Source organism: Rattus norvegicus, chromosome 4 (genome assembly GCF_021556685.1).
Source record: "Rattus norvegicus strain SHRSP/BbbUtx chromosome 4, alternate assembly SHRSP_T2T, whole genome shotgun sequence".
Taxonomy (NCBI): Eukaryota; Metazoa; Chordata; class Mammalia; order Rodentia; family Muridae; genus Rattus; species Rattus norvegicus.
Genome location: NC_141537.1, coordinates 183,295,404 through 183,322,895, shown reverse-complemented (window position 1 = coordinate 183,322,895; position 27,492 = coordinate 183,295,404). Strand labels below are relative to the sequence as shown.

The window sequence follows — 27,492 nt, the reverse complement described above, 5'->3', positions numbered from 1 at the left end:
TAGCTCATTGGTTCAATGATTTCTCCCACATCCTGGACATTGTGTTCCTGGTCATGGAACATATTCTGCTTGGTTCTTGGATATATTCTGTAGTAGCAGTTGGCTTTAGAACTGGTTCAAATTCAAGGACAAAACAATTTCATCATAGTGTGTATGTCTAACAAGCATATTAAGTTTTCTGTCTCTTTTTATGACATTGAAATAAATTAATGAGCTCTGTGTACCTGATTTGTTCTCAGTAGGACTCTAGCCTAGCCTCTGACTCATGGCTATCTCCCCACCCCAGCCTCTGCTGGGTCATTTATTTCAAGAAGAAAATATTTTAAGTAATTTTAAGAGGGGTGTGAATGACAACTGCCTTGTCTATGAAGTGTGTGGCTCAGCATCCACCAGTCAAGCCGTGCAGAGATTTTCCACCGAACTGAAGGGAGGGGCATCTCCTATGTGTGAAAAGCAGCCCACAGTAATGCCATTGGTTTGCTGTGAGGTGGCAGGTGACAGCACATAAATCCAAGACCAGAAAGGAGTTGGTCCTTATTTACTAATTATTCATTAGCATTTTATTAAGAATTTTAAGCAATGAGAGTGGTGGAAAACACCATTGAGGCAATCCCACTCCTACCTGTTTCTGTGTTGGAGTCTGAGAGTCAGCAGAGTAGTCTTCCTCACTGACATGGTGATTCCTCACTGCAAAGTTGGAGGGAGAGGAGGTGATGGAAGAGATCAGCTTGGATTGTCTAAAGCCTGGAGTAACTCAACCTCATAATGATGGGTTTCAGGCTAAATTAATACTCAGCCATGGGACTTGTATTAGCTATTTCTCCTCTTACTGTAAGGAAAGTACTGAACAAGAAAAACTTAGGAAACAAGTAGGGTTTATTTTGGTTCACACTGCGGGTATACTCTAGCATGTTGGGAAAGAATGGTAGCAGGATCATTAGGCAGCTAATAAATACGTTACCACAATCAGGAATCAAAGAGAGCTATGGCTGGTCAGGCTAGTTCCCCAGCCCAGAGAATGGTGCTTCCTAAATTCAAGATGCGTTTTATCATCTCATTTCAGTCCCTCTGTTATGTTCTCGCAGACACATCCACAAACATGACTCCCAGGTGATTCTAAATTCTGTCAAGATGATCATCTGATTAACTGTCACAAAAGGTTACACAGAAATTCTGTTCTGGCCCCTGTGCCAATGTAAGAATCCTCCTGTGGGGATGGCTTCTCTTTAGACCCTGTATTCTTAGCACTCTTCTCACTTTTCCTGTCCTTTCACACTATATAATTTACATTATTGTATTATATAGTCCTTGGAGATAAGGTGTAACCTGTTTCTATTTAATTGAATATGGAACGTTATAAATGTAACTAGGTTGTCCATCACTTCAAGTGGTAAAAACAGATTTTACTCAGTAACCATTGACAATAAGAGTAGATTCTCAGTCCATTGGATTTGTATGAATATGTTGGCTTTATCTGTTTGCTGGCAGTTAATTAGGAACCTGTACCGTATAGCACTTGAGACCAATGCCTTAGCCTTCGTCATCCGCTGAAGTTAAAGCCCTTAGGTCTTGAAGAATGGTAATTCTGGGCTTGTTTGTTTAACATAGACATGTGTGCACATGTGTATATGTGTCACATATATGCCTATGAGAGTATGGGAATGCATGTGTTTTTAGAGGCCAGAAGTCAACCTCTACCTCAGAAACATTGTCCACCTCCATTGAGATGGGGTGTCTCACAGGCCTGGAAGTCACTAAGTAGATTTTGCTGGCTGCCATAGAGCTCTGTGATTGTCCTGTTTCCTCCTCACCAGCTGATATCACAGGAGCCTATCACCATGCCTGGCTTTGAAAAGTAGATTCTGCAGTTCAGATTCAGTCACTGTGCTTATGTGTTGAGAATTATGCCTGCTAAGCCAAAGGCTTACACAGTCACAATCCTAAACCCTCTTTTATACACATTCTAGGAGGGATGCCTAGAGAGGCCTATTAGGTGTTGACTGGAGAAAAGAAGAAATTCTCTTCTTAACTGTGTGGTTACTTGGGCAAGCATTTTAATGCAGGTTAGGAAGGGCAGAACATCTTGGGATGTGGCTTTGTAAAGCTTGTAGCAGTTTCTTACCTCCTAATGTAGAGAGTTGGATGGATATGTTCCATACTGAGAGCCCTGAAGTTCTCAAGGACCTTGAATATTACTTAATGAATAAGCAGGCTTTAGTGAATTTAGGTAAACTCACTTTCCTCTAATCCCAAAGAAGATGTTTGAGTGGAATGCCATCTACTTCACCTTAAAGCCCTGTCCTAGGCAGGAAGTGAGGATGAGAACCCACCCACTACCTTCTTCCCATGATGTCCTCTACCCTTACAACTGTATATAAGAGATTTGATCTCTCTACCACGCATATTTTACTTTCTGAAATAGTTAAGTCTGGATCAATGTGCTATCAAAATGATGAGATGTTTTAAAATGTATTACAGATTATAGACAAATAGCAAGATGAGACAACAGTCTAAGTGACAGGGTCTCCTACAAAGCAAGAGTGTGTTTACCATTTACTGTTGTCAGGAATTCACTGCATTTACCCTGGGTTCTGTATGTACTTGTGTGATAATTTTAGATGTCTTCCATAGGAACTATGTCTTATTTGCTTTCTGTTAAAGTCAGCACTCAACATGGTGCTTAGAAGCTGTGAGGTAAGTTCCTAGGAGATCAGTTTAATGGATGTTTGACATCTTTCCCTGTCTTTCTCTACCAGAAACACCAATAGGTCAGATAGAACTGTGGTAAGCAAGTGTTTATAAAATGTGGGAAATTGTATTTCAAAACTGTTCTCTTTGTAGGTTCCTTACCTATTCCTACCTCCTGGCCTTCAATGTATGGCTTCTGCTGGCACCCATCACCCTGTGCTATGACTGGCAAGTGGGCAGTATCCCTCTGGTGGAGACCATATGGGATGTGAGAAACCTTGCTACCATCCTTCTGGCAGTGGTGATGGCCTTACTGAGCCTGCACTGTGTGGCAGCCTTCAAGGTAATCTCTAAGAATGAATAGATCCTCATATTTAAAGACATGCTGTATCTGTTATTGATGCTCCTTTTCTTAATGAGGGTTCTTGGTCAAAATCATGTGAACTTTACTCAGAAAACCTTGCAAATTAAGTTCTTCTAATAGGTAATATACTTTTAAATCTTTAGCAGGGCTAATAGACCATGCCCACCTTAATTTTGCGTTGTCGTTATTTAAAAGATTTACTTTTATGTGTCTCCATGTGGCTGTGCCATGAGTGTATAGGTGCCTGTGGTGACCAGAAAAAGGTGACAGATCCCATGGAGCTAGGTTACAGGTATTTATGAACTGGCCAACTGGGTGACGAGAACCTAACTCTACTCTGGAAGGTTAGCCACTGAGCCAGCTCTCCAGCGTTGTATAGTTTTTTGATAATGTCTAGATACTTTGTAAAAATAAAAGTTTCCTCCTGGTATGCTTGGCTAATATTTAAAGAATGTATTTGATATGATGTCATAAATTTTAATAAATAATAGTTATAAGTGTTTAAGATATGATTGAGACTTCATGTCCACTTAATTATATCAGATGGCTTCTTCAGTCAGAAAAATATAAAATTGAACAAAATTATTAAACTAAATCATTTGAAAAAGTGATCAAAGGTAGAAGAAGCTAGAAAATGTTGATTGAGAAATTGCCACCACACTGATGAACCAACTGTCACCTGGGGTGTCCTCACCTTCCCACCACAATTTTCCTGGTTGGAAGTAGTTGATCAGATGTTGGAGTAAAGTGAAAGCAGCTGCAATTTTTGTTTGTTCAGTGTTTTGAGATGGACTAATGTAGCTGTCCTTGAACTCCATTTGTATCTGAAGGATGACCTTGAGCTTCTGATCTTTCTGCTTCCATATCCTAAATTCTGGGATTACAGGCAAATGTGGTCATGCCTAGTTAGTAACTAGAATTTAAGGGGGAGATTTTATAAGTGACAAAGCTGGAGAGAGCTGCCTGAGGGCCTCTCCATGAGTTCATAGTGACTGCTAAGCCATTATATATGTGCATGAAAGTCTTTGGAATGTGAGACTCATTGGGGAAAATCTGAATGAACTATTCTCTTCCGATGCAAACAGGTTCAGCAGTGGAGGGCCGACATTCAGTAGTGAGAGTTAGCTTTGATAATTTTTGTTCAAATCATTGGCTGCCACACAACCAGACAGGCACAGCAGAGATACTAAGAAATCCACACAGAAACCAAAAGCAAAACAAAGAAACAATAACAACAATTTTAAAGTTCTGACCAAAAATCTTAGCACTCTCAAAAAATTCAGGGCTGGGAAATAACTCAGTTGTTACAGTGTCTTCCAAGAATGTATGAAGACCCAAACTTGGTTTCTGTGTGATAGATATGTCTATCTCAGTCTCCTGATGGTTTCCTAAAGACCAGAACAAATCACAGGCTCAAGTTCTGAGACCTGGAAAACAAGCCTAGTCCTCAGGTCTATAGGGAGGTAACATAATCTACAGCACTGGAGCAGTGGGGTAGCTGCAATGTAGGCTCACTGGAGGCCTGCTACAAGAAGGTAGCCACTGCACTTCCTCACCTGAAGATGTGGCTTCATTCATTCCTGGGACTTCCTTTAGTATTGGCTCTTTGCCTTACTTTCTTCTTGGTAGCCCACATCACAATCCTCTTTCTCTACTCCCCAAGTAGAAGGCACCTGGTGTACAGAGATCCCAGCTAACACTGCTAAGTAAGACCCCCACATTCTCAACAGTGAAGCAAGGCCAGAGTAAGAGCCACTGTTGGAAAGTGGTTATCTGCAGATGGACAGCCCAGCCTCGTTGAGAATAGGATTAAGAGCAGCCAAGTGGACACCTCACCCCACAGACAGACAGACCAAGGAAGGAACACCTTGCTGTTGCTTTTTCCTGTTTTAAGATATTGAAGTTTTGCTGCCCATATGATCTGTCTCAGCTTTATCTTAGAAGCATAAATTAGCCAACCCTGTGGTACAAAATTGTTCTGTCACAGACCTATGCAGTTGAACCTGACGTAAGTCCAGATTGCTGGAAATTAGTTTGCACTTTGTTCATTCTTGAGGCACATTGATTTCTGTGTTCCAACATGTCCTTACCTGATGGAATACACCTCGTGCTTTAATTCAGTGAGTAGTAAAATCGGAATGAGCTGGAGGACAGAGCCTGCAGTTAGCAGCGAGTGATCTCTGTCCATGCTGCTTTCTCCTTCATTGACTGACTTTTTCCCATTCTCTGCACACAGCACTTTCCCACACATTTCTTCAGTTCATGGACGTTCTCCTCACGGGATATTAGGGACCCAGTCTTTCTAGCCCACCACCACCCTCTGGGTGGTGTTTTGGGGCCCATGGTAGTTGAGACTCCAAACTGTGCCACCAAGGTCCCACGTTTGAGGTCAGCTCCATAGTGGGCTCAGCCAGGTCAGCTTTCCAGCCCCATCTGTGCCAGCTCCTCCTCTGCTACCTTGTTACCTGTGGCCACACGTGAGCCACAGTTTTCTACCTTAGCAGCTGTCTGCCATGGTCAGTACTTGCCCTTGATCAGAACTAGAATTTCATGTATAATCTTTTCCTGAAATGAATTTGAAAGTGAATGTAGTACAGTGTGAGGAGAGACTTGTTAGAGGAGAGCTACCCCAAGTCCTAGGGGAGGAGGGAGGCCAGGGTTTATGATCAGCTCTGCTGCGGGTCACCTGTGTCTGTTCCCTTTCAACACCCTATCTGCATGTCACTGTGAGGCCAGACCAGAACACGCCATGCCTTCTGACATAGTACAGTAGTCCTCACAGGGGAACACTGAGAACATACTGTTGGCAGCGTCTAGTCATTGTCATAGTCTTCATCCTGAAATTGTCACAGCTCAACCCCTGAAGTATAAAAGGGATCCTGTGTACTGATAGCAGAGTTAAGACAAAGCCACTGACTGCTTCTTTTGTCTCTGTATCTAACGGTCAGAATGTATATAAAGTTATTGTTATTTATGAGCATCAACCTCTCCCTCACTCTTCCCCAGGTGTCTTCATCCCAGTGACAGAAAACATTTTTAAGTTCTTTGGGCCTATAGTCTAGATATACAGTCCATCGTGACCTAGCTATGGTAGTGAGGGTGAGGCTACCTCCTCACATCTGGACAGGTCAGAAAGCAGGAATGGGTCAGGAAGATTAGTCAAGGCCCTCCACTGGGAAACCACTTCCTCCAGCTAGACTCTACTTCCCAGAAGAGTACTACCAGCTGGGCTCAAACATTTGAACATGCTTGTGACATTCCCCATTCAAATTGTATAACAAACACCACCACAGAAATGTACAGAGTCTGTGTGTTCGGATGCCACAGAAGGGCAGAGCTGAACTCACTAGTTTAACTATCTGTGAGAAGGTGCAGTAAAGAAAATGCCATTGTGACTGCTCCATGGTTGGTTAAAGGAAAGGGGTGTGTGTGTGTGTGTGTGTGTGTGTGTGTGTGTGTGTGTGTGTAAGATAGAAAATATCCAGAGGCATCTGGAAGAGTCTAGAGCAGGGAGAAAAGAGGGGGAGGAATATCAACATAGTATGAGTAGGGAGATAGCCAGAGAGAAGTGGACAGAGAGAACACAGTGAGAATGGTGAGTAGAGCCAGAGACAGAGGGTATAAAGAGAGCAGCGTAGGCTCTGAGATGAGACAGGCAAGGATGCTGTTGTGGACTTTGGAAAGGAGTGTATCAGGTGGAACCTTGGGGTTGTTTTGATTTGCATGATTTCCCTGATGACTAAGAATGTTGAATATTTCTCTAGGTGCTTCTCAGCCATTCGATATTCCTCAGTTTTCATTCTTTGTTTAGCTCTGTAGTCCGTTTTTTAATAGGGTTATTTGATTTTCTGGAGTCTAACTTCATGAGTTCTTTGTATATATTGGATATTAGCCCTCTGTCAGATGTAGGATTGATAAAGATCTTTTCTCAATCTGTTGGTTGCCGTTTTGTCCTAATGACAGTGTCCTTTGCCCTATAGAAGCTTTGCAGTTTTATGAGGTCCCATTTGTTGATTCTTGATCTTAGAGCATAAGCTGTTGGTGTTCTGTTCAGGAAATTTTCCCCAGTGCCCATGTGTTCAAGGCTCTTCCCCACTTTCTCTTCTGTTAATATCAGTGTATCTGGTTTTATGTGGAGATCATTGATCCATTTGGACAAAACTTTGTACACAGTGATAAGAATGGATCGATTTTCATTCTTCTACATGCTGACCACCAGTTGAACCAGCACCATTTGTTGAAAATGCTGTCTTTTTTTTCCCACTAGATGGTTTTGGCTTCTTTGTCAAAGATCAAATGACCATAGGTGTGTGGGTTCATTTCTGGGTCTTCAATTCTATTCCTGTCTCTGTACAAATACCATGGAGTTTTTATCACTATTGCTCTGTAATATAGCTTGAGGTCAGGGATGGTGATTCCCCCAGAAGTTCTTTCATTGTTGAGAATAGTTTTCACTATCCTGGGTTTTTGTTTTTTTGTTTTTGTTTTTTTGTTTTTTTGTTATTCCAAGTGAATTTGCAGATTGTTCTTTCTAACTCTATGAAGAATTGAGTTGGAATTTTGATAAGGATTGCATTGAATCTGTAGATTGCTTTTGTCAAAATGGCCATTTTTACTATATTAATCCTGGCAATCCATGAGCATGGGAAATCTTTCCATCTTCTGAGATCTTCAATTTCTTTCTTCAGAGACTTGGAGTTCTTGTCATACAGATCTTTCACTTGCTTGGTTAAAGTCACACCAAGGTATTTTATGTTATTTGTGACTATTGTGAAGGGTGTCATTTCCCTAATTTCTTTTTCAGCCTATTTATCCTTTGAGTAGAGGAAGGCTACTGATTTGTTTGAGTTAATTTTATACCCCGACACTTTGCTAGTTGTTTATTAGGTTTAGGAGTTCTGGGGTGGAATTTTTGGAGTCACTTAAGTATATTATCATATCACCTGTAAATAGTGATATTTTGACTTTTTCCTTTCCAATTTGTATCCCTTTGACCTCCTTTTGTTGTATAATTGCTCTGACTAGGAATGGCAGCCTTGTTCTAGTCCCTGATTTTAGTGTGATTGCTTCAAGTTTCTCTCCATTTAGTTTGATGTTGGCTACTGGTTTGCTGTATATGGCTTTTACTATGTTTAGGTATGGGCCTTGAATTCCTCATCTTTCAACGACTTTTACCATGAAGGTGTGTTGAATTTTTCAAATGCATTCTCAGCATCTAATGAGATGATCATGTGTTTTTTTTCTTTGAGTTTGTTTATACAGTGGATTCCATTGATGGATTTGTGTATGTTGAACCATCCCTGCATCCCTGGGATGAATGATCGTTTTGATGTGTTCTTGGATTCAGTTTGCAAGAATTTTATTGAGTATTTTTGCATCCATATTCCTAAGTGAAGTTGATCTGAAGTTCTCTTTCTTTGTTGGGTCTTTGTGTGGTTTAGGTATAAGCGTAATTGTGGCTTCATAGAATGATTTGGTAGTGTTCCTTCTGTTTCTATTTTGTAGAATAGTTTGAAGAGTATTGATAATAGGTCTTTGAAGGTCTGCTAGAATTCTGCACTAAACCCATCTGATCCTGGGCTTTTTTGGTTGGGAGATTTTCCACCTCACACCAGTCAGAATGTCTAAGACCAAAAACTCAGGTGGCAGCAAATGCTGTTTTTTTGGTAAATAGGAACTGACTTCACAAGTTTCTGAAGAAGGCTGGCTTTTATCTAACCACCAGAAATCCTCCTGTGGTCAAGTTTGATCTCATTTATAGATGTATATACAGCCTGAGAGACCTAGCATTAACCAGCTCTCCCTGGTAGTTGTAGCTGAATGTTAATGAAGAGCTGGAAGAGAGAGGCTAGCATCAGTAAGTGTGCACAGGCGGGCACTGGGCTCACCAATCACATTCATGGTCTTTAAACTGGAAAGATGTGATTTTAAAAGTACTTGAAAATTTATCAAAAGTTGATTTTCTTAAAAAGCAATTCACTTTAAGGGCACTGAGACTGAGTTCAGGGCCTCCCTTATACAGATATTCATCCCCAGTCCTCTTGATGTTATTGCTACTGAGTCTCTTCTATTACTCTGTGGTGAACACTGGAGCAGGAAGCATGAGAAATGCATCTTTTTATTCAGTGACTATTTGAAGACCAGAGACCAATAGCCAGCCCTTCCTACAGCTTCTCAGTGTTGGGGGTGACAGCTACATCACCTGTGAAGCTTTTCCCCACTCCTTCCTCTGCAAGTCAAAACTACAAATAATATTTCCAGTGTCCTGTATGATGTGCTCTGCTTGTTTCTACAGCTCTCTGCTCTGCTTTTGATTGGGCCCACAGGAGGTTTTCCACATCATTAAATAATTTTCTTTATTCTTTGCCTTCATGGGGCAATCACATTGGCACAAATCACAGTTTAATAAGCAAACAACTTACCTACTGCTCTGTTGTTTATGTCTCAGTTGGAAGACTCACCAAATATCTTAATAGAAGAATTAGAATGTTGTGAATTACTAGCAGAAGTGTTCATGCATCACTAACAGCTTTATTTATTTTCCTTGATTTGTAAGCTTGATTGTCAGTGAAATTTAATGTCCACAGTGAATGCTTTGATTTAGTTTTGAAAGGTAATCATCACTTGTATACGCATGTATATGTGTGTGTATGTTGCAGGTGTGTACACACACAGGGGACAGATTGATAATGAGTATTTTCCTCAGTCACCCCCTCTACCTTATACATTTTTATTTTTATTTTTTTGAGGCAAAGCTCACTGAACCTGGAGTTCATTGGTTGGATTATATGACTGGTCAGCAAGCTCCAAGCTGCTCCTCTCTACTCACCAGCCTCAGGGTTACAAGCACTCATTGCTGTATCCAGCTTTAGACATCGGTGTGGGAGATCAAACCCAAATCCTCATGCAAACACAGGAAGCACAGTAAGGACTACATGATCTCCCTAGTCCCATAATCTTCTTTTTAACACCTGATATTCCTCTGAATTTAGTGAATCATCATTCTGTAGAACTAACCTGTTACCATGTAGCTATATGGTACTTCTAATAACTTTAAACTTAAAAGGTCAAAGATAGTTTTATAACACATCCAGCCCTTCAGTTCTTTGTGTTTCCACCAAAACGTAAAGTTTTATTGAAAGGAGCACATATTTTCATCTTGTTCTCAGCCATGAAATATGTAATTATGAATTTCATATTTGCAGAAACATGCAGCCAAGAACAAAAAGCCCTCTTGTGTTGCTTATTGATTTGGAAAATATGAGACAGGGATGAATTGCCAGGTTCTTTAGAAGGTGGGTCCATAGTATCAGGGGAGGGTGAGTACAGCATGTGGAGAGCGACCCCTATTAAAAAGAAATATGCATTCTTAAGTGTACATTGCTTAAAGAGCAGAGTCATTGGAAACCAAGTTTGTGATGAGAACATTGGTGTTTCTGTCTTGCACAGGATGAGGTCTATAGGATGTTCCTCATTTACAGTGTATTAGGGATAAATGAAATCATGTTCAGGGCATCCCAGCAAGGTAAGCTAGCAATAGAAAGTGCTGTCTGCATATGGCATCCTGTCTCCAATTCAACGGCCCCGTGAACTGCAGAATGAGTGCATCAGCCTGTTTCCACAGCCTTTTCCTTCAGGTGCGTTCTGTTGTCCACCTGAGCCAAGATTCTGGAAGTTTCTCTTCTGTGTCCCCTCTGCCCCACTCCAGATTCTATATAATTCATTTCAACCATACTGAGAACACTTCTCCCCACTCTCTGTGCCATTGCCAGGTCCAAGGCATAATCCAATCCTATATTGCCTAGATTATTGCCCTGCCCTGACTGGCTTCCTTGTTCTTGCCGTGTTGGTCCAGCCTGTCCTCAATTCAGAATTTTGTTTTTCATTGTGTGGAGACTGCCATGCCCTGCCCCCCTACCTCTCTTTTTGTCTCTCTGTTTTTCTCTCTCATACCCCACCTCCCTCTCCCCCCACCCCCGCGTATATGTGTGTGTGTGTGTGTGTGCCTGTGATTGTAGAATCAGGATGTGTCCAGTTTACTACAAAACCATCTATTAAGTATCAGTCCAGGGAGGCAGTGTCACCTGTAATATCAGTTTCAGTCTTTATGAATGGCTGTTTCCAAAGTGACAGCATACTCAGAGTAATAACTGTTTCACTTGCTTCACTGCTGTTTTAAGAGCAGAGATCTGACAGAGTCCCCACCAGTGCCCGTCAATGTGATTGCTAAAGAAAGCACCTTTCCTGGAAACATCTTTTCTTATTTTAGAGACGTGATTTCATGTAGCCCAGACTGTCCTGGAGCTAGGACTTCTCTGAATTTAGCCCTGCACATGCTAGGATTACACAAAAGTTACCAGACCTGGATCATGGAAGATTCTGGTAGGAGAGCTGAAGGGCAGAGAAAGGAGTCCCTGGAGCTTCATAGAGCCAGTACTTCCTGCAAATAGATGATTGCACTTGGGCAGAACCTTGTAAGACATGCTTTTGTGTCTGTACTCCATCTGGCTCTGCTTGCCAGAGGCCTCATTTTCAAAATGACCTGGCAAGTTCAACTCGCCAAACTGGCTATGGGCTTGCAATCCATAAGTCTGGCATTTGTTATTGAACAATGATTAATTGGGAAGAGCACTTACTAATGTTGTCTTCCTTGGTATTTGGTTGTTTCAGGCACCACAGGTTGTTGGATTTGAGTGACTGGTCAATAAACGAGTTTTCATAGATTCTGGTTCTCATCATTTCAGTGGCTTTATTTGAGCATAATTGAGCACCACTTGCTGAGGAAACTCATTACTGTTTGTTTTTCTAACTATGCGTTTTTCTAGAATGTGTTTCTCTTAGTACCTTCAACATTACCCAAGAAAACATGACTCCCACATCGGGACCATTGGTTCAGTTTTGTTTTCTAATGTCAGACCTTGCCTCTCACTAAACATCCATGTTAGAGATTCAGTTTGTTGTATTTAATGAAAACAGGCCCTTTGATGGGTGCTCCTTCCTTGCTTTGAAGCAAGTTGTTTTGAAACAAGTTTCGAAGTTGTTGGTACATGTCTGAACTTGGAAAGCTACAGGCGTTGGAAAGCTACAGGCGTTGGAAAGCTACAGGCGTTGGAAAGCACTTTACACCCTGAAGCCTTGTTTTCCATCCTTTGCCCCATGTCATTAGTCCAGTCAATCTACGCTGTGGCAAGTAAGCTTTGTGAACCCACAGTGAAAGGTGAGGGAAGACTGCCAAGCCAGTAATTTGTGAAAAGAGCCCATTAACTGCCTCTGTGAGAACGAAATTATCCGTTAGGTTTTTACCATCACATACCTCAGAAGTGGAAAAACCGGGCATATCCCCTGGATTATAACACATTGTGGTAAAGAAGACATTTTGATTCTGGGTGAAGATGCTGGCTGGGCACAGAAACCAAATCTACCTCAGGAGAACTCTCTAGAACTTCAGTTCCATGCCCGAATCTCAGTGTCCTTTTTCTTTAGTGCTTAGGAAAAAGGATTCCCAACCAGCCTTGTCTGTCACCCATGTATAGTAATCTACCATGTGGGTAGATTGTGAAACAAGAAAAGCTCCTTGTCTCTTAATTAGCAGAAAGATGTTGATGGCATCTATAACATCAACATCTTTAGAGGGCTTTGGTGGGGAGTGTGGGTGGGGGTGAGTGAGTTTCTGCTTATTAGAAGTCCCTGCACATACATGATTGGTAAAAAAAGAAAAAAAAATTTGCCAGCTTCGCACATCCATAGGACAGATTCACTTAGAAATGCTCTGCCTGCTTCCTCAGGCTCAGCAGAGGCCATCCAGCCACCAGCCTGCTGCCTTAAAATCATTCTTGTTCCTCACTGAGTCCTTACAAAGGAAAGAATGATTAACTGTTCTCCCCTTCCCTCCCTTCCTGAGATACTCTTGAGAAGTTAAGTTTGTTGATCTTAGATCTGTAATGTTCTCCTAAGACCATGCTCTCTAGCCTGAGGGACAAAGGCATGGTCCCTGGCCTGATGTGCTGATGGGACCTGGCTAAGCTCTTAGGTCGTAGGTCAGGTCACTGGGGTACCCGCTGGGACTTTGACTCCACTTGCTCTTCCTTTGCTTTTGGCTACTGTGACAGGGTTAGTCTTTATGTTGATAAGCTTAGTCCTTGAGGTGATCGGCTTAGTCCTCGAAGTGATGGGCTTAGTACTTGAAGTGATGGGCTTAGTTCTTGAAGTGATGGGTTATAGGATCAAATACAGGAATCTAACCAATGAGGGACTGAAACTTTCACAACTGACAAAACAAACGTTAATTTTTCAAATGATTACCATGGGTGTTTTGTTACAGCAGCACATAGCTGACTAACACAGTAGCATTCCAGTGTCATAGTCATTGCCATCCTGCCAGAGGAGCCTATTGCTAAGTCTAGGCTTCTGAGAGACAGGCTGTCTCTTCCCGCTCCTGTCACACACAAGGGAAGACTAATCTACACATGCTCTCTAGCTTTGCATAGGCACCTTGACTCAACTCCTGAAGCCCAGGCGTCTGATGGGGTCCCCTGTGCACTCCCCAAGTTCACCGCTATTTCTGAGTCCTTTCTATGTGAGATTCATCTGTCTGTAACCCCTGATTATAAATCACACTACATTCCTAGAAGAGCCGTGGTCTGCAGTTTGTAAATCATTGAATATTGAAGATATAAGTTTAGAAGAAGAATGAGATTAAACTCCAGAAGGCCACTGTCCCTCAGCTTGCTCTGCATCTCTGTGGCCACTAGAATTAGTTTAATTTTTTACTTGCTTTGCAAAAAATATTCTATCAGGTGTTTGATTTGTCATGCCAAAAGTAATCATTCCACAGTCCTTTTTGGATGTAATACTGATTTTTTTTTCTTCAGCTACCAAAGTCAGTGAAATTTGTCTTAAAAAAATAGAGAGAGAGAGAGAGAGAGAGAGGGAGAGAGAGAGAGAGTGTGTGTGTGTGTGTAGGTCAGAGGACAGCTTGTAGGAGGTAGTTCTCTCCTTCCATCACGTGAATCCCAGTTATCAAACTCAGGTGGTCAGGCTTGGTAGAGGCATCTTTACTCCTGAGCCCAGCATGTTATGTCTTAACCAGGGGCAGGTATTGAGCATGTGTGTGTTGTGTGTCTGGACTCAGAGACTGGGCTTCAGGAGAGTGATGGACCATCTCAGACTATTCCTTGATTCTCTCAAGCAAAACATGTGACAGGGCACATGTGCTGTGTAGCCTGTAGGTTTGTACTTATCTGATGCCCTCTGTGAGACTGCCCTAAGGGATGAAATTTTCTACATTATGCAGCACCTCATCTGTCTTCCTCTGTATTGACACATCTAAACTGTGGTTGATGTTCCTGCCCTGACATTTCTTCCCACACTTGGCATTGCTTATAGCAGGAGGACAGACTTTGTAGTTAGTCAGATCTCAGGTGTTTTGTTTTAAGAAAGAGTCCCATGGGCTAGAGAGATGGTACAGTGGTAAAGTGCTTATTTTACAGGGGATTGTGAAGACCTTAATTTGAATGCCCAGAATCCAAACGAAAGTGCTGGTAACCTCACTGCTAGGAAGCAGAGCCAGGTAGAGTCTGTGAGCTCACTGGCCAGCCAGCATAACCCAAACAGTTAGCTCTGAGGTTCCTGAAAGACTATCTCAAAAACAATGTGAACTGTAGAGAAAGATACCAATGTGACCTCTGCCCTCTATACCTGCCCTCACTGGTCAGCACACACTTCCTCACATACTTGCACACACATACACAGCACAGGGAGAGGGAGGTATGAGTTTTACTATTGTACTGGCTGGTTCTGTGTGTCAACTTGACAGAGTCATCAAAGAAGGAGCCTCAGTTAAAGAAATGCCTCCATGGGTTGGGGATTTAGCTCAGTGGTAGAGCGCTTGCCTAGGAAGCGCAAGGCCCTGGGTTCGGTCCCCAGCTCCGGGGAAAAAAAAAAAAAAAAAAAAAAAGGATTCATTTCATTGACATTTTGGGGTTGGGGATTTAGCTCAGTGGTAGAGCACTTGCCTAGGAAGCGCAAGGCCCTGGGTTCGGTCCCCAGCTCCGAAAAAAAGAACAAAAAAAAAAAAAAAAGAAAAAGAAAAAGAAATGCCTCCATGAGATCCAGCTGTAAGGAATTTTCTCAATTTAGTGGTCATGGTATGTGTGTGTGTTGGGGCGTGGGGAGCCCATTTTGGGTAGTGCCATCCCTGAGCTGGTGTTCCTGGGTTCTATAAGAAGGCACATGAGCAAGCCAGGGAAGCAAGCCAGTAAGCAACACCTCTTCGTGGCCTTTGCATCAGCTCCTGCCTCCAGGGTCATGTCCTGCTTTCCTTCAAATGTGGACTATGATCTGGAAGTACAAGCCAAATAAACCCTTTCCTCCCCAACTTGCTTTTTGGTTATGGTGTTTTGTTGCAGCAATAGAAACCTGATTAAGACAGCTATGTAGCCCACATTGGACTTAAATTTTCATCCCCCTGCTTAAACTCCCCAAGTCCTGGGATGGCATGTGTGCACCACTATGTCTGGCTTTCAGCCCTTAGTTTAAGCCTTTACTTCCTAAGTGTATTGACAGTTAAGTGTCAAAAACCACCCCCTGAAGTTAAATGACAACCTTTTGTGTTCCTGCCACTCTTCTGTCACCACCAATGCAGCTTAGCAGGTCGCCTGAGGTATGACACATTCTGTGGCCCACAGAAGGCCTTACCTACATGGAGTAGACCCTTAGAAGATAACTCACCTTGCCACTCCCTTACTCTAGCCTAACCCTTTCTAAAACAAACACATGTAGCTTTCTACTACTTGCTTTCATGTTTGCTAAAACCAAAGCTGGTGATGAAGAGCCATCCCAGATGAGAATGTTTTCATCCTAATCAGGTAAAGATTTATTTGTTAGCATTTTCTGCTTTACTGACTTCCCTTAACTCCTGAGTGCTTAGCTTAGAGTAAATGTGCGTTTTGTGCTTATTATGGTGTAGCTTAACTTTGAAGATATCCACCTTAATTTAAAAAAAAAACATTTAACAACATATTTAAACAAAAATTTGACTTTACATTTCCAAGTAAAGTTTTAAATTAGCTCGTGCTCAGAGTAAGAGAGTCTGAGCCCTTTAGCACGCCACCTAATTTAACCCTGCTGTGTAGCTGTATAATTGTACAATTGAATGAGATAAGAAGTAGAATCTCGGGAACCAGTGTTGGCAAGAAAGTTCAGACTGTTAATTAAATACAAATCAAACACAAAGCTTTGTTAGGAAAAAAGCAACCAAGGTTCAAAATCAAAGAGCAGAAATCCAAAATGTCGGTTTTGAATGCTGTGATTAAACCTGCCTCCGGCTCTGTTCATTAGGGGATCTGGCAGTGCCTTTTTGGCCAAGAGTCTGGGCTGGGAAAAAGCTGTGTTTAAATTGGCTGAGAGATGGCATGGAGTTATTATGCACTTTGCTTTTGTCTCAGAGGGGGTATAGTCTCTCGATTTTTTTCCTCTTTAAATTTTTACTCTGTGAGCATTTACAAAGAAACATCAACACTTCAGAAAGTCAGGAAATTATACCACCAGCCTGAGCCAGGCCGAGGGCAGAGCAGCCAACTGGTGTTGCTGAAGCTACTCTGCCACTGTTGAGCTCATCCCACGGACATCAGGCGAGGATGAAATGGCATACAACCTGAGGTCTGGAGCATGCTCATGTCTTAGGAGACCATCCTGGGCCCTTCTTAGAGACCCGTCAGGGGCCCTGGCTGAGTAGGTAGAATGAGTGAGGAAGGTGTACCAGCCTCCAGGAACCAGCTTTGAAGTTTGTGTTTGTGTTTGTGCACATGCACATGTGGGGACCAAGGAACAAGTTTGACTGACATTTTTCTGGTACCATCCACCCACCCTTCCTCCCTCCCTTCCTTCCTCCCTTCCTCCCTTCCTCCCTTCCTCCCTCCCTTCCTCCCTTCCTTCCTCCCTTCCTTCCTCCCTCCCTTCCTTCCTTCTTCCCTTCCTCCCTTCCTTCCTTCCTTCCTTCCTTCCTCCCTCCCTTCCTCCTTCCCTTCCTCTCTTCCTTCCTTCCTTCCTTCCTCCCTTCCTTCCTTCCTTCTTCCTTCCTCCCACCCTTCCTTCTTCCTTCCTCCTTCCTCCTTCTTCCTTCCTTCCTCCCTTCCTTCCTCCCTTCCTCCCTTCCTTCCTTCTTTCCTTCCTCCCTTCCTCCCTTCCTCCCTTCCTTCCTTCTTTCCTTCCTCCCTTCCTCCCTTCCTCCCTTCCTTCCTTCCTCCCTTCCTTCCTCCCTTCCTTCCTCCCTTCCTTCCTCCCTTCCTCCCTTCCTCCCTTCCTTCCTGCCTTCCTTCCTTCCTCCCTTCCTTCCTCCCTTCCTTCCTCCCTTCCTCCCTTTCTCCCTTCCTTCCTTCCTCTCTTCCTCCCTTCCTTCCTCCCTTCCTCCCTTTCTCCCTTCCTTCCTTCCTTCCTCTCTTCCTTCCTCCCTCCCTCCCTTCCTCCCTTCCTTCCTCCCTCCCTCCCTTCCTCCCTTCCTTCCTCCCTTCCTTCCTCCCTCCCTTCCTTCCTTCCTTCCTCCCTTCCTTCCTTCCTCCCTCCCTTCCTCCCTTCCTTCCTCCCTTCCTTCCTCCCTCCCTTCCTTCCTTCTTCCCTTCCTCCCTCCCTTCCTCCCTTCCTTCCTCCCTCCCTTCCTTCCTTCCTTCTTCCCTTCCTCCCTCCTTTCCTTCCTTCCTTCCTCCCTTCCTTCCTTCCTTCTTTCCTTCCTCCCACCCTTCCTTCTTTCCTTCCTTCTTCCTTCCTCCCACCCTTCCTTCTTCCTTCCTCCTTCCTCCTTCTTCCTTCCTTCCTCCCTTTCTCCCTTCCTCCCTTCTTTCCTTCCTCCCTTCCTCCCTTCCTCCCTTCCTTCCTTCCTGCCTTCCTCCCTTCCTTCCTTCCTCCCTTCCTCCCTCCCTTCCTCCCTTCCTCCCTTCCTGCCTTCCTTCCTTCCTCCCTTCCTTCCTGCCTTCCTTCCTTCCTCCCTTCCTCCCTTCCTCCCTTCCTCCCTTCCTTCCTTCCTCCCTTCCTTTCTCCTTTCCTTCCTCCCTTCCTCCCTCCCTCCCTTCTTCCCTTCCTCCCTCCCTTCCTCCCTCCCTCCCTCCCTTCCTTCCTTCCTTCCTTTCTTTTTCTTTTTCTTATTTTGAAACAGGGTCTAGTGATCCCCAGAGATCTGTCCATTTCCTACATTGAGAATATAGGACCTGCTACCACATCTGGCCTTTTACATGGGTGTTAGGGATCGAACTCAGATCCTCACGCTTACAATTTACCAACCAGATCCTATGTTTATTGTTTTTATACAATACTACGCATTTTTATATCTTCACTGATCTTAAAAATGAGAGATTTACCAAAGAGCTGAAGCCTTAACAGGAAAGTAGTGATCCACACTTGTGAAGACTGAAACGTGTCTGGTGTCCTGGAGCAGCCCCGTCAGCCCGCCTGTGCCAGCCTGGTCTCTCAGTTTCCTTGAGCATGGGCACTGGCTATGGTGAGGCTCCCCTTTGGCTCCATCATAGTGTGGATGGAATGTGCACATTCCTCTTTCTCATACAGCCTAAAGGATGCACGTATGGAGCTCATGCTAAAGACTACATCACATATAATCACTTCTCAAGACCCCAGCTCTGAATGCCATTATCAGATTAAGTTTTCATACTCGTAATAATTTTAACACACGCCTGGGGGTTAAACTCCTACATGACTTTGTAGGAGTGACCAGTATTCAAAGCCTAACATAGAAATTCTAGGCAGAAACTGTGCCATAGACAGGTAAGCCAGCCGTTGCCAGAGAAGCAGACTCGGGAAAGGCTGCTAGGATAGGAATGTACTGTCATCCAGAAGCTGACAGGTAGTATCATCACTGGGGAAGGATTCACAGTCCTCAGTGTAGAGCAAATGGAATCTCTGCCCTAAATGATCCTGTTCTGCTCTCCTCTGCTCAGCATGGTCTGTTGCAATCTGGAAGTGGAGTTCTGAGGGTAAGACCAGTTTCTCAGCCACCTGGCACAGTCCCTTAATCTCCAGTCTCTATCATTAATAGCATTGATAAACATAACAAAGTTTGTAGTATTTCAAATGAACCATAGAGTTAGATCTATTAAAGTGGAAAGCCAGAGATGGTTTTCTCAAGGACTTTACGTTTTGAAGAGCTGAAAGTGAAAATCAGCCATCGATGAAACTAAAACTGGATAAAAAGATTACTTCAAAACACTCAGTATAGACTCAGGGTTAATGGAGAATCAGGAATACAGGAGACACTCACTCTAGGGATTAATTTCAGTGTTTGCTAGTGAGAAACCCTTAGTCACCTTAGACTGTTACCTGAATTATAAGGATGGTGCCCTGGTTAACTGTCAACTAGAAAGAACTGGAATTACCTGGCAAGAGAATCCCAATTAAGAAATTTTGTAGTTCAGAATGATGCCTGGGGGCATATCTGTAGGGGGTTGTCTTGATTATTAATTGAGAGGAAGACCCAGCTCACTGTTGGCATCCCCATTCCCTAGGCAAGTGGTCCTAAACTGCATGAGAAAACTGAACATAAGCCTGTCTTCCAACCAGCAAGCCACTCCTAGGTTCCTGTCTCACTTCTTTGACTGTGAACTGAGTTCCTTGGTTAGAGGTAATGGTCTGTTGAATAGCAGTCTGGTCTGCCTTCAAATTCCTATCTTGACTTCTCCCAGTGAGGGACTATGATTTGGATGTATAAGCCCAGTAAACCCTTTCTTCCTTTAGTTTGCTTTTGGACAAAGTGTATTATCACAGCAACAGGAAGGAAACAAAAACAGTCAGCTTGAGACTTACAGCACAATCAACTGGCTTCTCTTTTTTTTTCAGTTTTATTTGTCAATTTTAGGAGAGCCTAGAAATATGTACCTATATATGGATATGCATGACATATGCACATAGAACATTCCTCTGCATTCACCTGATTTGAAAGCTACTAAAATAACCTTTATTCCTTTTCTTTTACATGGTTAGGTTCCTTGAGGTGATTACAGAAAGAAATCACTTGAGGGACACTGTTCAAATTATACAGAATCTTTCAGAGAGATTTTATTACTCCATATGTAGTGGTTAATAAGACAAAGACTTTAATAAAATCTTGGTCACAAATCTTTTACTTTGCATACTTAGAGTGTGTTGCAGTTACTAGTAGGGAATTTTATTTATATTTGTGATATTGTCTTTTTCTAGGTATTAAAAATAATAATTACCTTAAATGTTTATGAGAATCATTAAAGATGCAGTATGTGATATGGACAGTTCTACTTGGCTTCCTTTGATTTCTATCAGCATGTGTTAATTATACATAATAATGGATTCAGTATACTATTTCATACATTATATGTCTTTAACGCAGTTGCCCCTCTACTATCTTTTCTCATTCCCCTCCCTTCCTACTGATCTTCCCATCTTGTCCTCTTCTGTTTTCATGTTTTTATTTAAATTACTTCATTAGGGTTTCTTACAGGAAACCGAGTGAGGTGTTATGTACAGGAGTACAGACTGCTTACCTGTGGCTGCACCACTGTGGAAATTTCTCTTCCTCCCCTAGAAACCCTTGGTTGTCTATACATGTGGTTACCATCTTGAACTTTTTGTTTGTTTTTGAAACACAGTCTCACTGTACAGCCCAGGGTAACCTGGGACTGGCTACCTCCTTCTACCTCTGCCTTCTGAGTCCTGGGAATCAGGAACACTAAGTGCAGCAGCATCCTATATACTCAGCTATATTTTAACTAAAACTCTTCAAACACATCTGCTGTATATAACACATGGAAATATGATTCTATCTACAGAGTCCATTACAATATCTAAAAATAAAAGCAGCCACCTTTTCTTCTTTTATAAAACTATTTTTATTTAAAACAATTTTAAATTTAAATATATTTTGATCATATTCTTTCCCACCCCCAAATCTGTCTAGATCCTCTCCTCCTTCCTACTCACCCAACTTTAAGTTCTTTCTTATAAAACAAACCCAAACACAATACAACAAAACTCCCAAAATCTAGAAAATAGAACACAGCATCACAATAAAAGAAATAAGACAAAAAAAAAACCAAACTGTAACCAAATAAAAGTACATGAAAAATTGTGCTGCCCATTATTTGTTGGTTAATACTCCTAAACATTAGCTTTGCCCTGGAGCAGTTAATATGCCCAGTGTCATTTGCATTGAAGGAAATTGCTTTTCCTTCTCCTAACAGGTATAGATGACATTTTTACTATTAACGTTTACCCTAGTAGCTAGGCATACACTCATTTTTTTTAAAATATAACAAAGTATAAGATACAACAAAAACTATCAAATTAAAGTCAGACAAGACAGAACAGTAGATGGGAAAGATCTTAGGAGGACAACTTGTTCACATGCTCAGGAATCCCAGAAAAACACCAAACTGGAAGGCAGAACGTAAGCACAGAGGACCTGGTGCAGTCTTGTGCTGGCCCTGCCCCAGTCTCTGTGAATCATATGAGCTTTGCTGGTGTTGACTTAGAGAGCCTTGTTTTCTTGGTGTCCCTCCTGCTCCCTGGATCCTACTACATTCTTTCCACCTCCTCTTCTACAGAGGGTTCCTTGAGCTCTGAGGGGACGGCTTTTTGGGTTTTTTTTTGTTTGTTTGTTTGGGTTTGTTTGGTTAATAGCTTTATTGGAAATCAATTTTTTAAGTTTTAATTATACAAAGATTAAGAAATATTACAAATACTAAGAAAAGGTCCTTTAGCAATTTTGTTTTTTGGTTTAAAGAACTTACAGCTACTCCTGGTACCAATGTATAGGGGAATCTAAGGGAGTTTTTTGTTAAAACCAGCCAGGGATACACGTGCACACACACACACACACACACACACACACACACACACACACACACACACACACACACACACACCGAGAGAGAGAGACAGAGAGAGCTAGAGAGAGACAGAGAGAGAGAATATGAATGAATATATGAATGAGAATGAATCAATCTTGATCTTTTCTCAAACAAACACACAGAAAAACCAACGAAATCAGCTCAAATAAAAATCTGGTTTAGTTTGAGAAACTTATAATTCAGCTGCTCCCCCTCAGAAGATCATTTCTTGTATGCAAAGCTTGGCTCCTTTTGGCCTCTTCTTTAAGAGAGGTACCACTGTATCTCAGTGCCTGGCTCTGCCTAAGTGCTTTGCCTCTGAACTGTCCTGAGCAATGGGGAAGGGGTGGGGACAGGCTGAGCAGCACATTCTCAGGCGTGGTCAGTGGTCACTACCAACTGTGCCAATACCTCTAGACAGGTCTTCCTGTGGTCAGTTTAGCTCTCTGATGTGTCCATTTGGTCATCACCAAGACCCGAGGGTCAGATGGTGACTTGCTGTCTGAGGCACAGTTGAGTAGAGATCCATGTGTTCTTTCCCTGTTGTGTGTTTCAGAGGCTGGAGCACAAGGAAGTGTTGGCCGGCTTGCTGTTCCTCGTGTTCCCGTTCATTCCAGCCAGCAACCTCTTCTTCAGGGTGGGCTTTGTGGTGGCCGAGAGAGTCCTGTACATGCCTAGGTAATTACCCTGACTGGTTGCACAAGCCCAAGGAGCTCCAGAGAGACAGTCCTGTGTAAGACAGTGCTGTCTTTCTGAGCCTTGGTGTCATTCCCTCAACCTGGGGAAGGTATGTGGGAACAGGTCTGCCATGCACTGTCGCTCTGAAAGGCTCATCTGTGGGGAAGGGTGGACCAGACCCTGTTTGCTTATGCCTGTGAGGTGAAAGCTTCACAGTTGGACAGAAATTATGACTTCCTGTATTTGGGACATAAGCGTCAGTGGCTTTCCATGCTGTCATTGTCCTAATGTGTTTTATAATAATAACTGTGATATCTTAACACTTGTTGAATTGCCTGACATTACTATGCTTAGTGTCTTCTTTATTCTCCCTTTTAATTTACAAAGCAGGAATTAATCTTTTAAAAGATTATCTCTGGGAGAAACGATTTTAAAATAACACAGGATGTTCAGCTGTGGCTTACACGTTGCTCAGTGTTGCAATGCTGCCCTTTGTTCTAGCTTGTGTGTCACCTTAGTCAGTGTCACTGTCCCAAGGCCGTTTGTCCAGATGCATGGAACATCACTGAATCACAGACAGTCTTGATCTGACAGTTACTAGTCATGTGACCTTGAACAAGGCATAACGCCTTTTTATATCAGACATTATCAATGTTAAGAGGGAGAACTTGGTGTTATGCACCTGTAGTCCCAGCACTTGGAAAGTATGGCAGGAAAATCAGGAGTTCAAGGTCACCCTTGACTAGAGTCAGTCTAGGGACATCTTTGTAGGACAGAAAATAAACCCTGCCTGTTCTGTAAGTTTCAGAATACCCCTTTGCTTTAGATGATCTGATTCAGATGAAAATAAAACTGCATAATAAAGAAAATGTCACTATTTCCCAGAGCAAGTGCCTGCCTCTGAGAACCAGCCTGGATTTACTTATGTCAAACTCAGTTAAGAGTCTAATATCATCCAGAAGGTGACTGTCCTTTCCTCTCAAGGCCCTGGCTTGGTGCCTCGCAGCACCCTCACTGAGGGATGCTCCCTCCTGCCAGTGACTGTGGTTGTAGATTGGGTCTAATGTTACTTATGTTAATTTGGTCCCCAAAATTACACAAGAATCAGCACATCCTGAATGTAAGATAGTAAGAGTCTCTGGCCCAAGTTGGCTGTGATTGGTAAATTAAGTTGCTGGTGGCCAATAGCTGGCCAGGGAACAGAGGTGGGACTTTGAGGATTCCCGGGCAAGTAATGCAGGACAGAGGAAGAAGAAGCCATGCTGATGATGCAGAAAGATCAGGCCTGAGAAGTGTAGGACAGAGAAACAGCCGACATGTAAGAGTTGGGGATTGTGACCCAGGAGGGCTACAGGCCAGAGCAGCCAAAATGGAATAAAAATTTTAGTAAATAATAATTCAGGAACATCAGAGGGGAGAGTGTATTAGCCGTGTGGAGGTTTGTAAGTGGCCCTGCCATTGAGCTGCTTAAGGTATATTAAATATAATGCCGTGTGTGTGTGTGTGTGTGTGTGTGTGTGTGTGTGTGTGTGTGTGTGTGTGTTTGTGTGTGTGTGTGTCTTTCATTCCAGAATCCACAACATTGGGGCAGTAGCCACTGAGTGAGTAGAGCAGATTAATTGTCTATAGCCACAGACTGTTGTCCATGTTACCATTGTGCCCAGCATGGCTACAACCCCTGCAGAGGGATAGTTTTAGCAGAGGCCAAAACTTCTTGATCAGAGGTTGGTGACTTCCTGTTCGTGAGCCATGGTTCTCTGGATGCTAGAAGGTCAGGTAACTCAAGCCCTCGTAACCACATATGAGTTGAGGTGATGAGGATGAGAGGCATAAAACAGTCATGCAGGTTAGCACAGGAACTCAGAAAACAGTACCTTTCATGTCCCTGACCAGACACAGGACATGACCAGGCTTCTGCCCTGGCCAGAGGCAAGGAATGCCAAAAGCAGGCTCTGGCTTCTTGCTAAATGAGTTCTGGAGGTATGAGGCTATTGCAGATCCTCACTAGAAGGGTCTAGTGAGCAACTTTGATTTCCACAAGTGAACTGGGATATATATATATATATATATATATATATATATATATGTGTGTGTGTGTGTGTGTGTGTGTGTGTGTGTGTGTGTCTCTCTCTCTCTCTCTCTCTCTCTCTCTCTCTCTCTCTCCAGGGTCTCACTATGTAGTAATGACCAGCCTAGAACTTAGCATGTAGACCAGCAGGCTGGCCTTGAACTCAGAGATATCTACTTGCTTCTATTTTCCATGTATTTTACTAACATAAAGGCATGCAACACCATACCAAGCTAGGGTCTCAGCTCCTGAGGACCTGTTACAATCTTAAAATTGTTATGGATGGATACCCAGGGAGAGGATTATTGAAGGGAAAACTATTAGCTCTTGGTTAAAAGAGTAGACTCTACCTCTGGCCCTCAAAGGAGACATGAAATTCTGATTAGCTCCAAAAATTAGAACATTTTACATTATTGGCTCTTCTCTTTAAAGTTAATGAAGCTTAAAAAGAAAGAACGTTAATGTAGCTGGGCTTCTCAGTCGCTCACTGAGAGACCACCTAGGAAGAGTGTGACAGCTAAAACTGTGCTAGGGAGTGGAAGGAACAATGATCCCTTCCATGAGACAATACACTTGTGCAGTCATTCACAGAGCCCCTTCAATGAGATAATACACTTGTCCTCCCAACACTGTCCTGTACAGTCATCACAGAGCCCCTGCCCTATAGCTCTGTCATTCACAGAGCCCCTGCCCTATAGCTCTGTTGAACTTGCTTGTTTTTCTGAGTTACTCATAGAAGTACAACTTTCCTTTTCTTTTTTCTGTCCCTTTTTCAAAGCCTGCACACACTTTCCTTGATACTTTGGGATTTCTCACTCTTTGGAGCAACATGCACACGTATTCAGACACACACGCGCACACACACATTGCTTTCAAATGATGCCCCCCTTCCTCCCTCCCTCTCTCCCATCTCCTTCCTTCTGGCAACTGCTAGGATTGAAGTTTGTCTACCCAAACTTCAGTGAAATTATTCTCAACTTTCCTTTCAAGGTCTATGGACTAGGGACCCACAAAAGGAAACCTCGATTTCACTAATTAACTAATAGAAGGGAGTAAAGGAGAAAGGGAAGATAAATAAGTGCAAGGGAGGAGAGGATGCCTAGCTGTCAGTGTTCCTGGAGAAAGTGAGCTTCCTACTCACTGTATGCTTGTTTTGTGATGTTATGCAACCACTTGCATAGGTAGGAGCCTTGGGTGCTCCTACCTGACCACAGAGAAGCCTCCTAGAAACTGTATTCAGCAGCCTACAGGGACTGATTTGTCTATTTTACTAGAAAAAGCCAGATTGAGCCTGACTCACAGTGCCCTTTTATCTTCCTCCTTTGTGATTAACAATGCATAAGCCACTCAAACTCTGGCTTCTGTTCTCCTTCCAGGCTAACCCAGAAAAGGCCCTTTTCTTATTTGCTGCCAGAAAATTTTGGATAAAAGAGACAGAACTTGGCTATTTGCTTGGCTTCTGGGGTTAGAATTTTGCCATCAAAACACACTGAAATAACATTTTCTTGCTCTGATAAATGCCTCTTTTGTGCATGTCATGTTTGAGCAGGCAAGGGAGTGTGGGGCTAAAGTCATTCTTTCACAGAAATTTTGTTCTTTTATTCTGACTCTAAGAGAAGCATATAATTTTATGGATATCTTTTTGCATTTTATTTAAAAAGACATAGTAGAAGGTACAAAAAATAGAAAACAAAACAAAACAGAAAACCATAAAATTCCATGGACTTGAAGCAGCAGTGGTTGATGAAATCTCTCAGGCAATGTATAGAAAGCAGTTGATGGTTCCCTGCATTGCAGGTTGCAGTTCTTCCATTCTGGAAAGCACACCACCCAGCTACTGCAGGGGAGCCTGAATCAGGAGAGCCTGAATGAGCAGACACGGGCACAGACAGTGCAGGAGTCCGGGCAGGCAGAAGTTCAATAGTGTGTGTCTGGGTGGAAGAAAAGACTCACCCTACACACTTGAAAAGTATTAAATGTGAGCTTGTTGGGGACACATATATTAATACCCAACTTATATAAAGGAAGATTGGCGTATGTGTTTGTTTCTGAGGTATGTGAGTGTCAATATAAGTATATAACTGCATGTATTTCATATACTGCCTGTCTGTCTTACATTGTATGACATTTACACCATATACCATAGTAGATAAATCTAATACTTGAAGCAAATACTACTGCACAGGTGCGATTGCAGTTTGAAAGGTATTTTCAATGAGTGTTCTTAAAATGGTTGGAATTGTCCTGTAAACCAGATGTTTGCTTAAGCAGGACCTTAATAAACTGAGTTTATCTATAGCTCTAATCACATGCTTTAACCATGTGAAGAGTGTCTTAGGGCTTCTCTTCCTGCACAAAGCATCATGACCAAGAAGCACGTTGAGGAGGAAAGAGTTTATTCAGCTTACACTTCCACATTGCTGTTCATCACCAAAGGAAATCAGGACTGGAACTCACACAGGGCAGGAAGCAGGAGCTGATGCAGAGGCCATGGAGGAGTGTTGCTTACTGGCTTGCCTCCCCTGACTTGCTCAGCTTGCTTTCTTATAGAACCCAGGACCACAAGTCCAGGGATGGCACCACCCACAATGGGCTGGGCCCTCCCTGCTTGATCACTAATTGAGAAATTGCCTTACAGCTGGATCTCATGGAGGCATTTCTTCAACTGAAGTTCCTTTCTTTGTGATAACTCCAGCTTGTGTCAAGTTGTCACACAAAACCAGCCAGTACAACTGACCCCTTGTCAACTTGACACACAAACACATTACTATTAAGCCTCAACTCATACTTTCTTATTGATCCCCAAGATCTAAATAACTTTAAAAGTCCCA

General features: G+C 42.7%; 1 protein-coding gene across 4 annotated transcripts in view; it reads left to right on the top strand.

The window, feature by feature from the left end:
• Tmtc1 (transmembrane O-mannosyltransferase targeting cadherins 1) overlaps nt 1-27,492 on the top strand; it is a 209,708-nt gene that overhangs the window by 111,876 nt on the left and 70,340 nt on the right. For all 4 annotated transcript variants that reach the window (XM_087658354.1, NM_001431791.1, XM_087658355.1 and 1 more), the window contains 2 exon segments: nt 2,842-3,031; nt 22,472-22,593. In XM_087658354.1, the coding sequence (XP_087514480.1) occupies nt 2,842-3,031; nt 22,472-22,593 (312 nt within the window).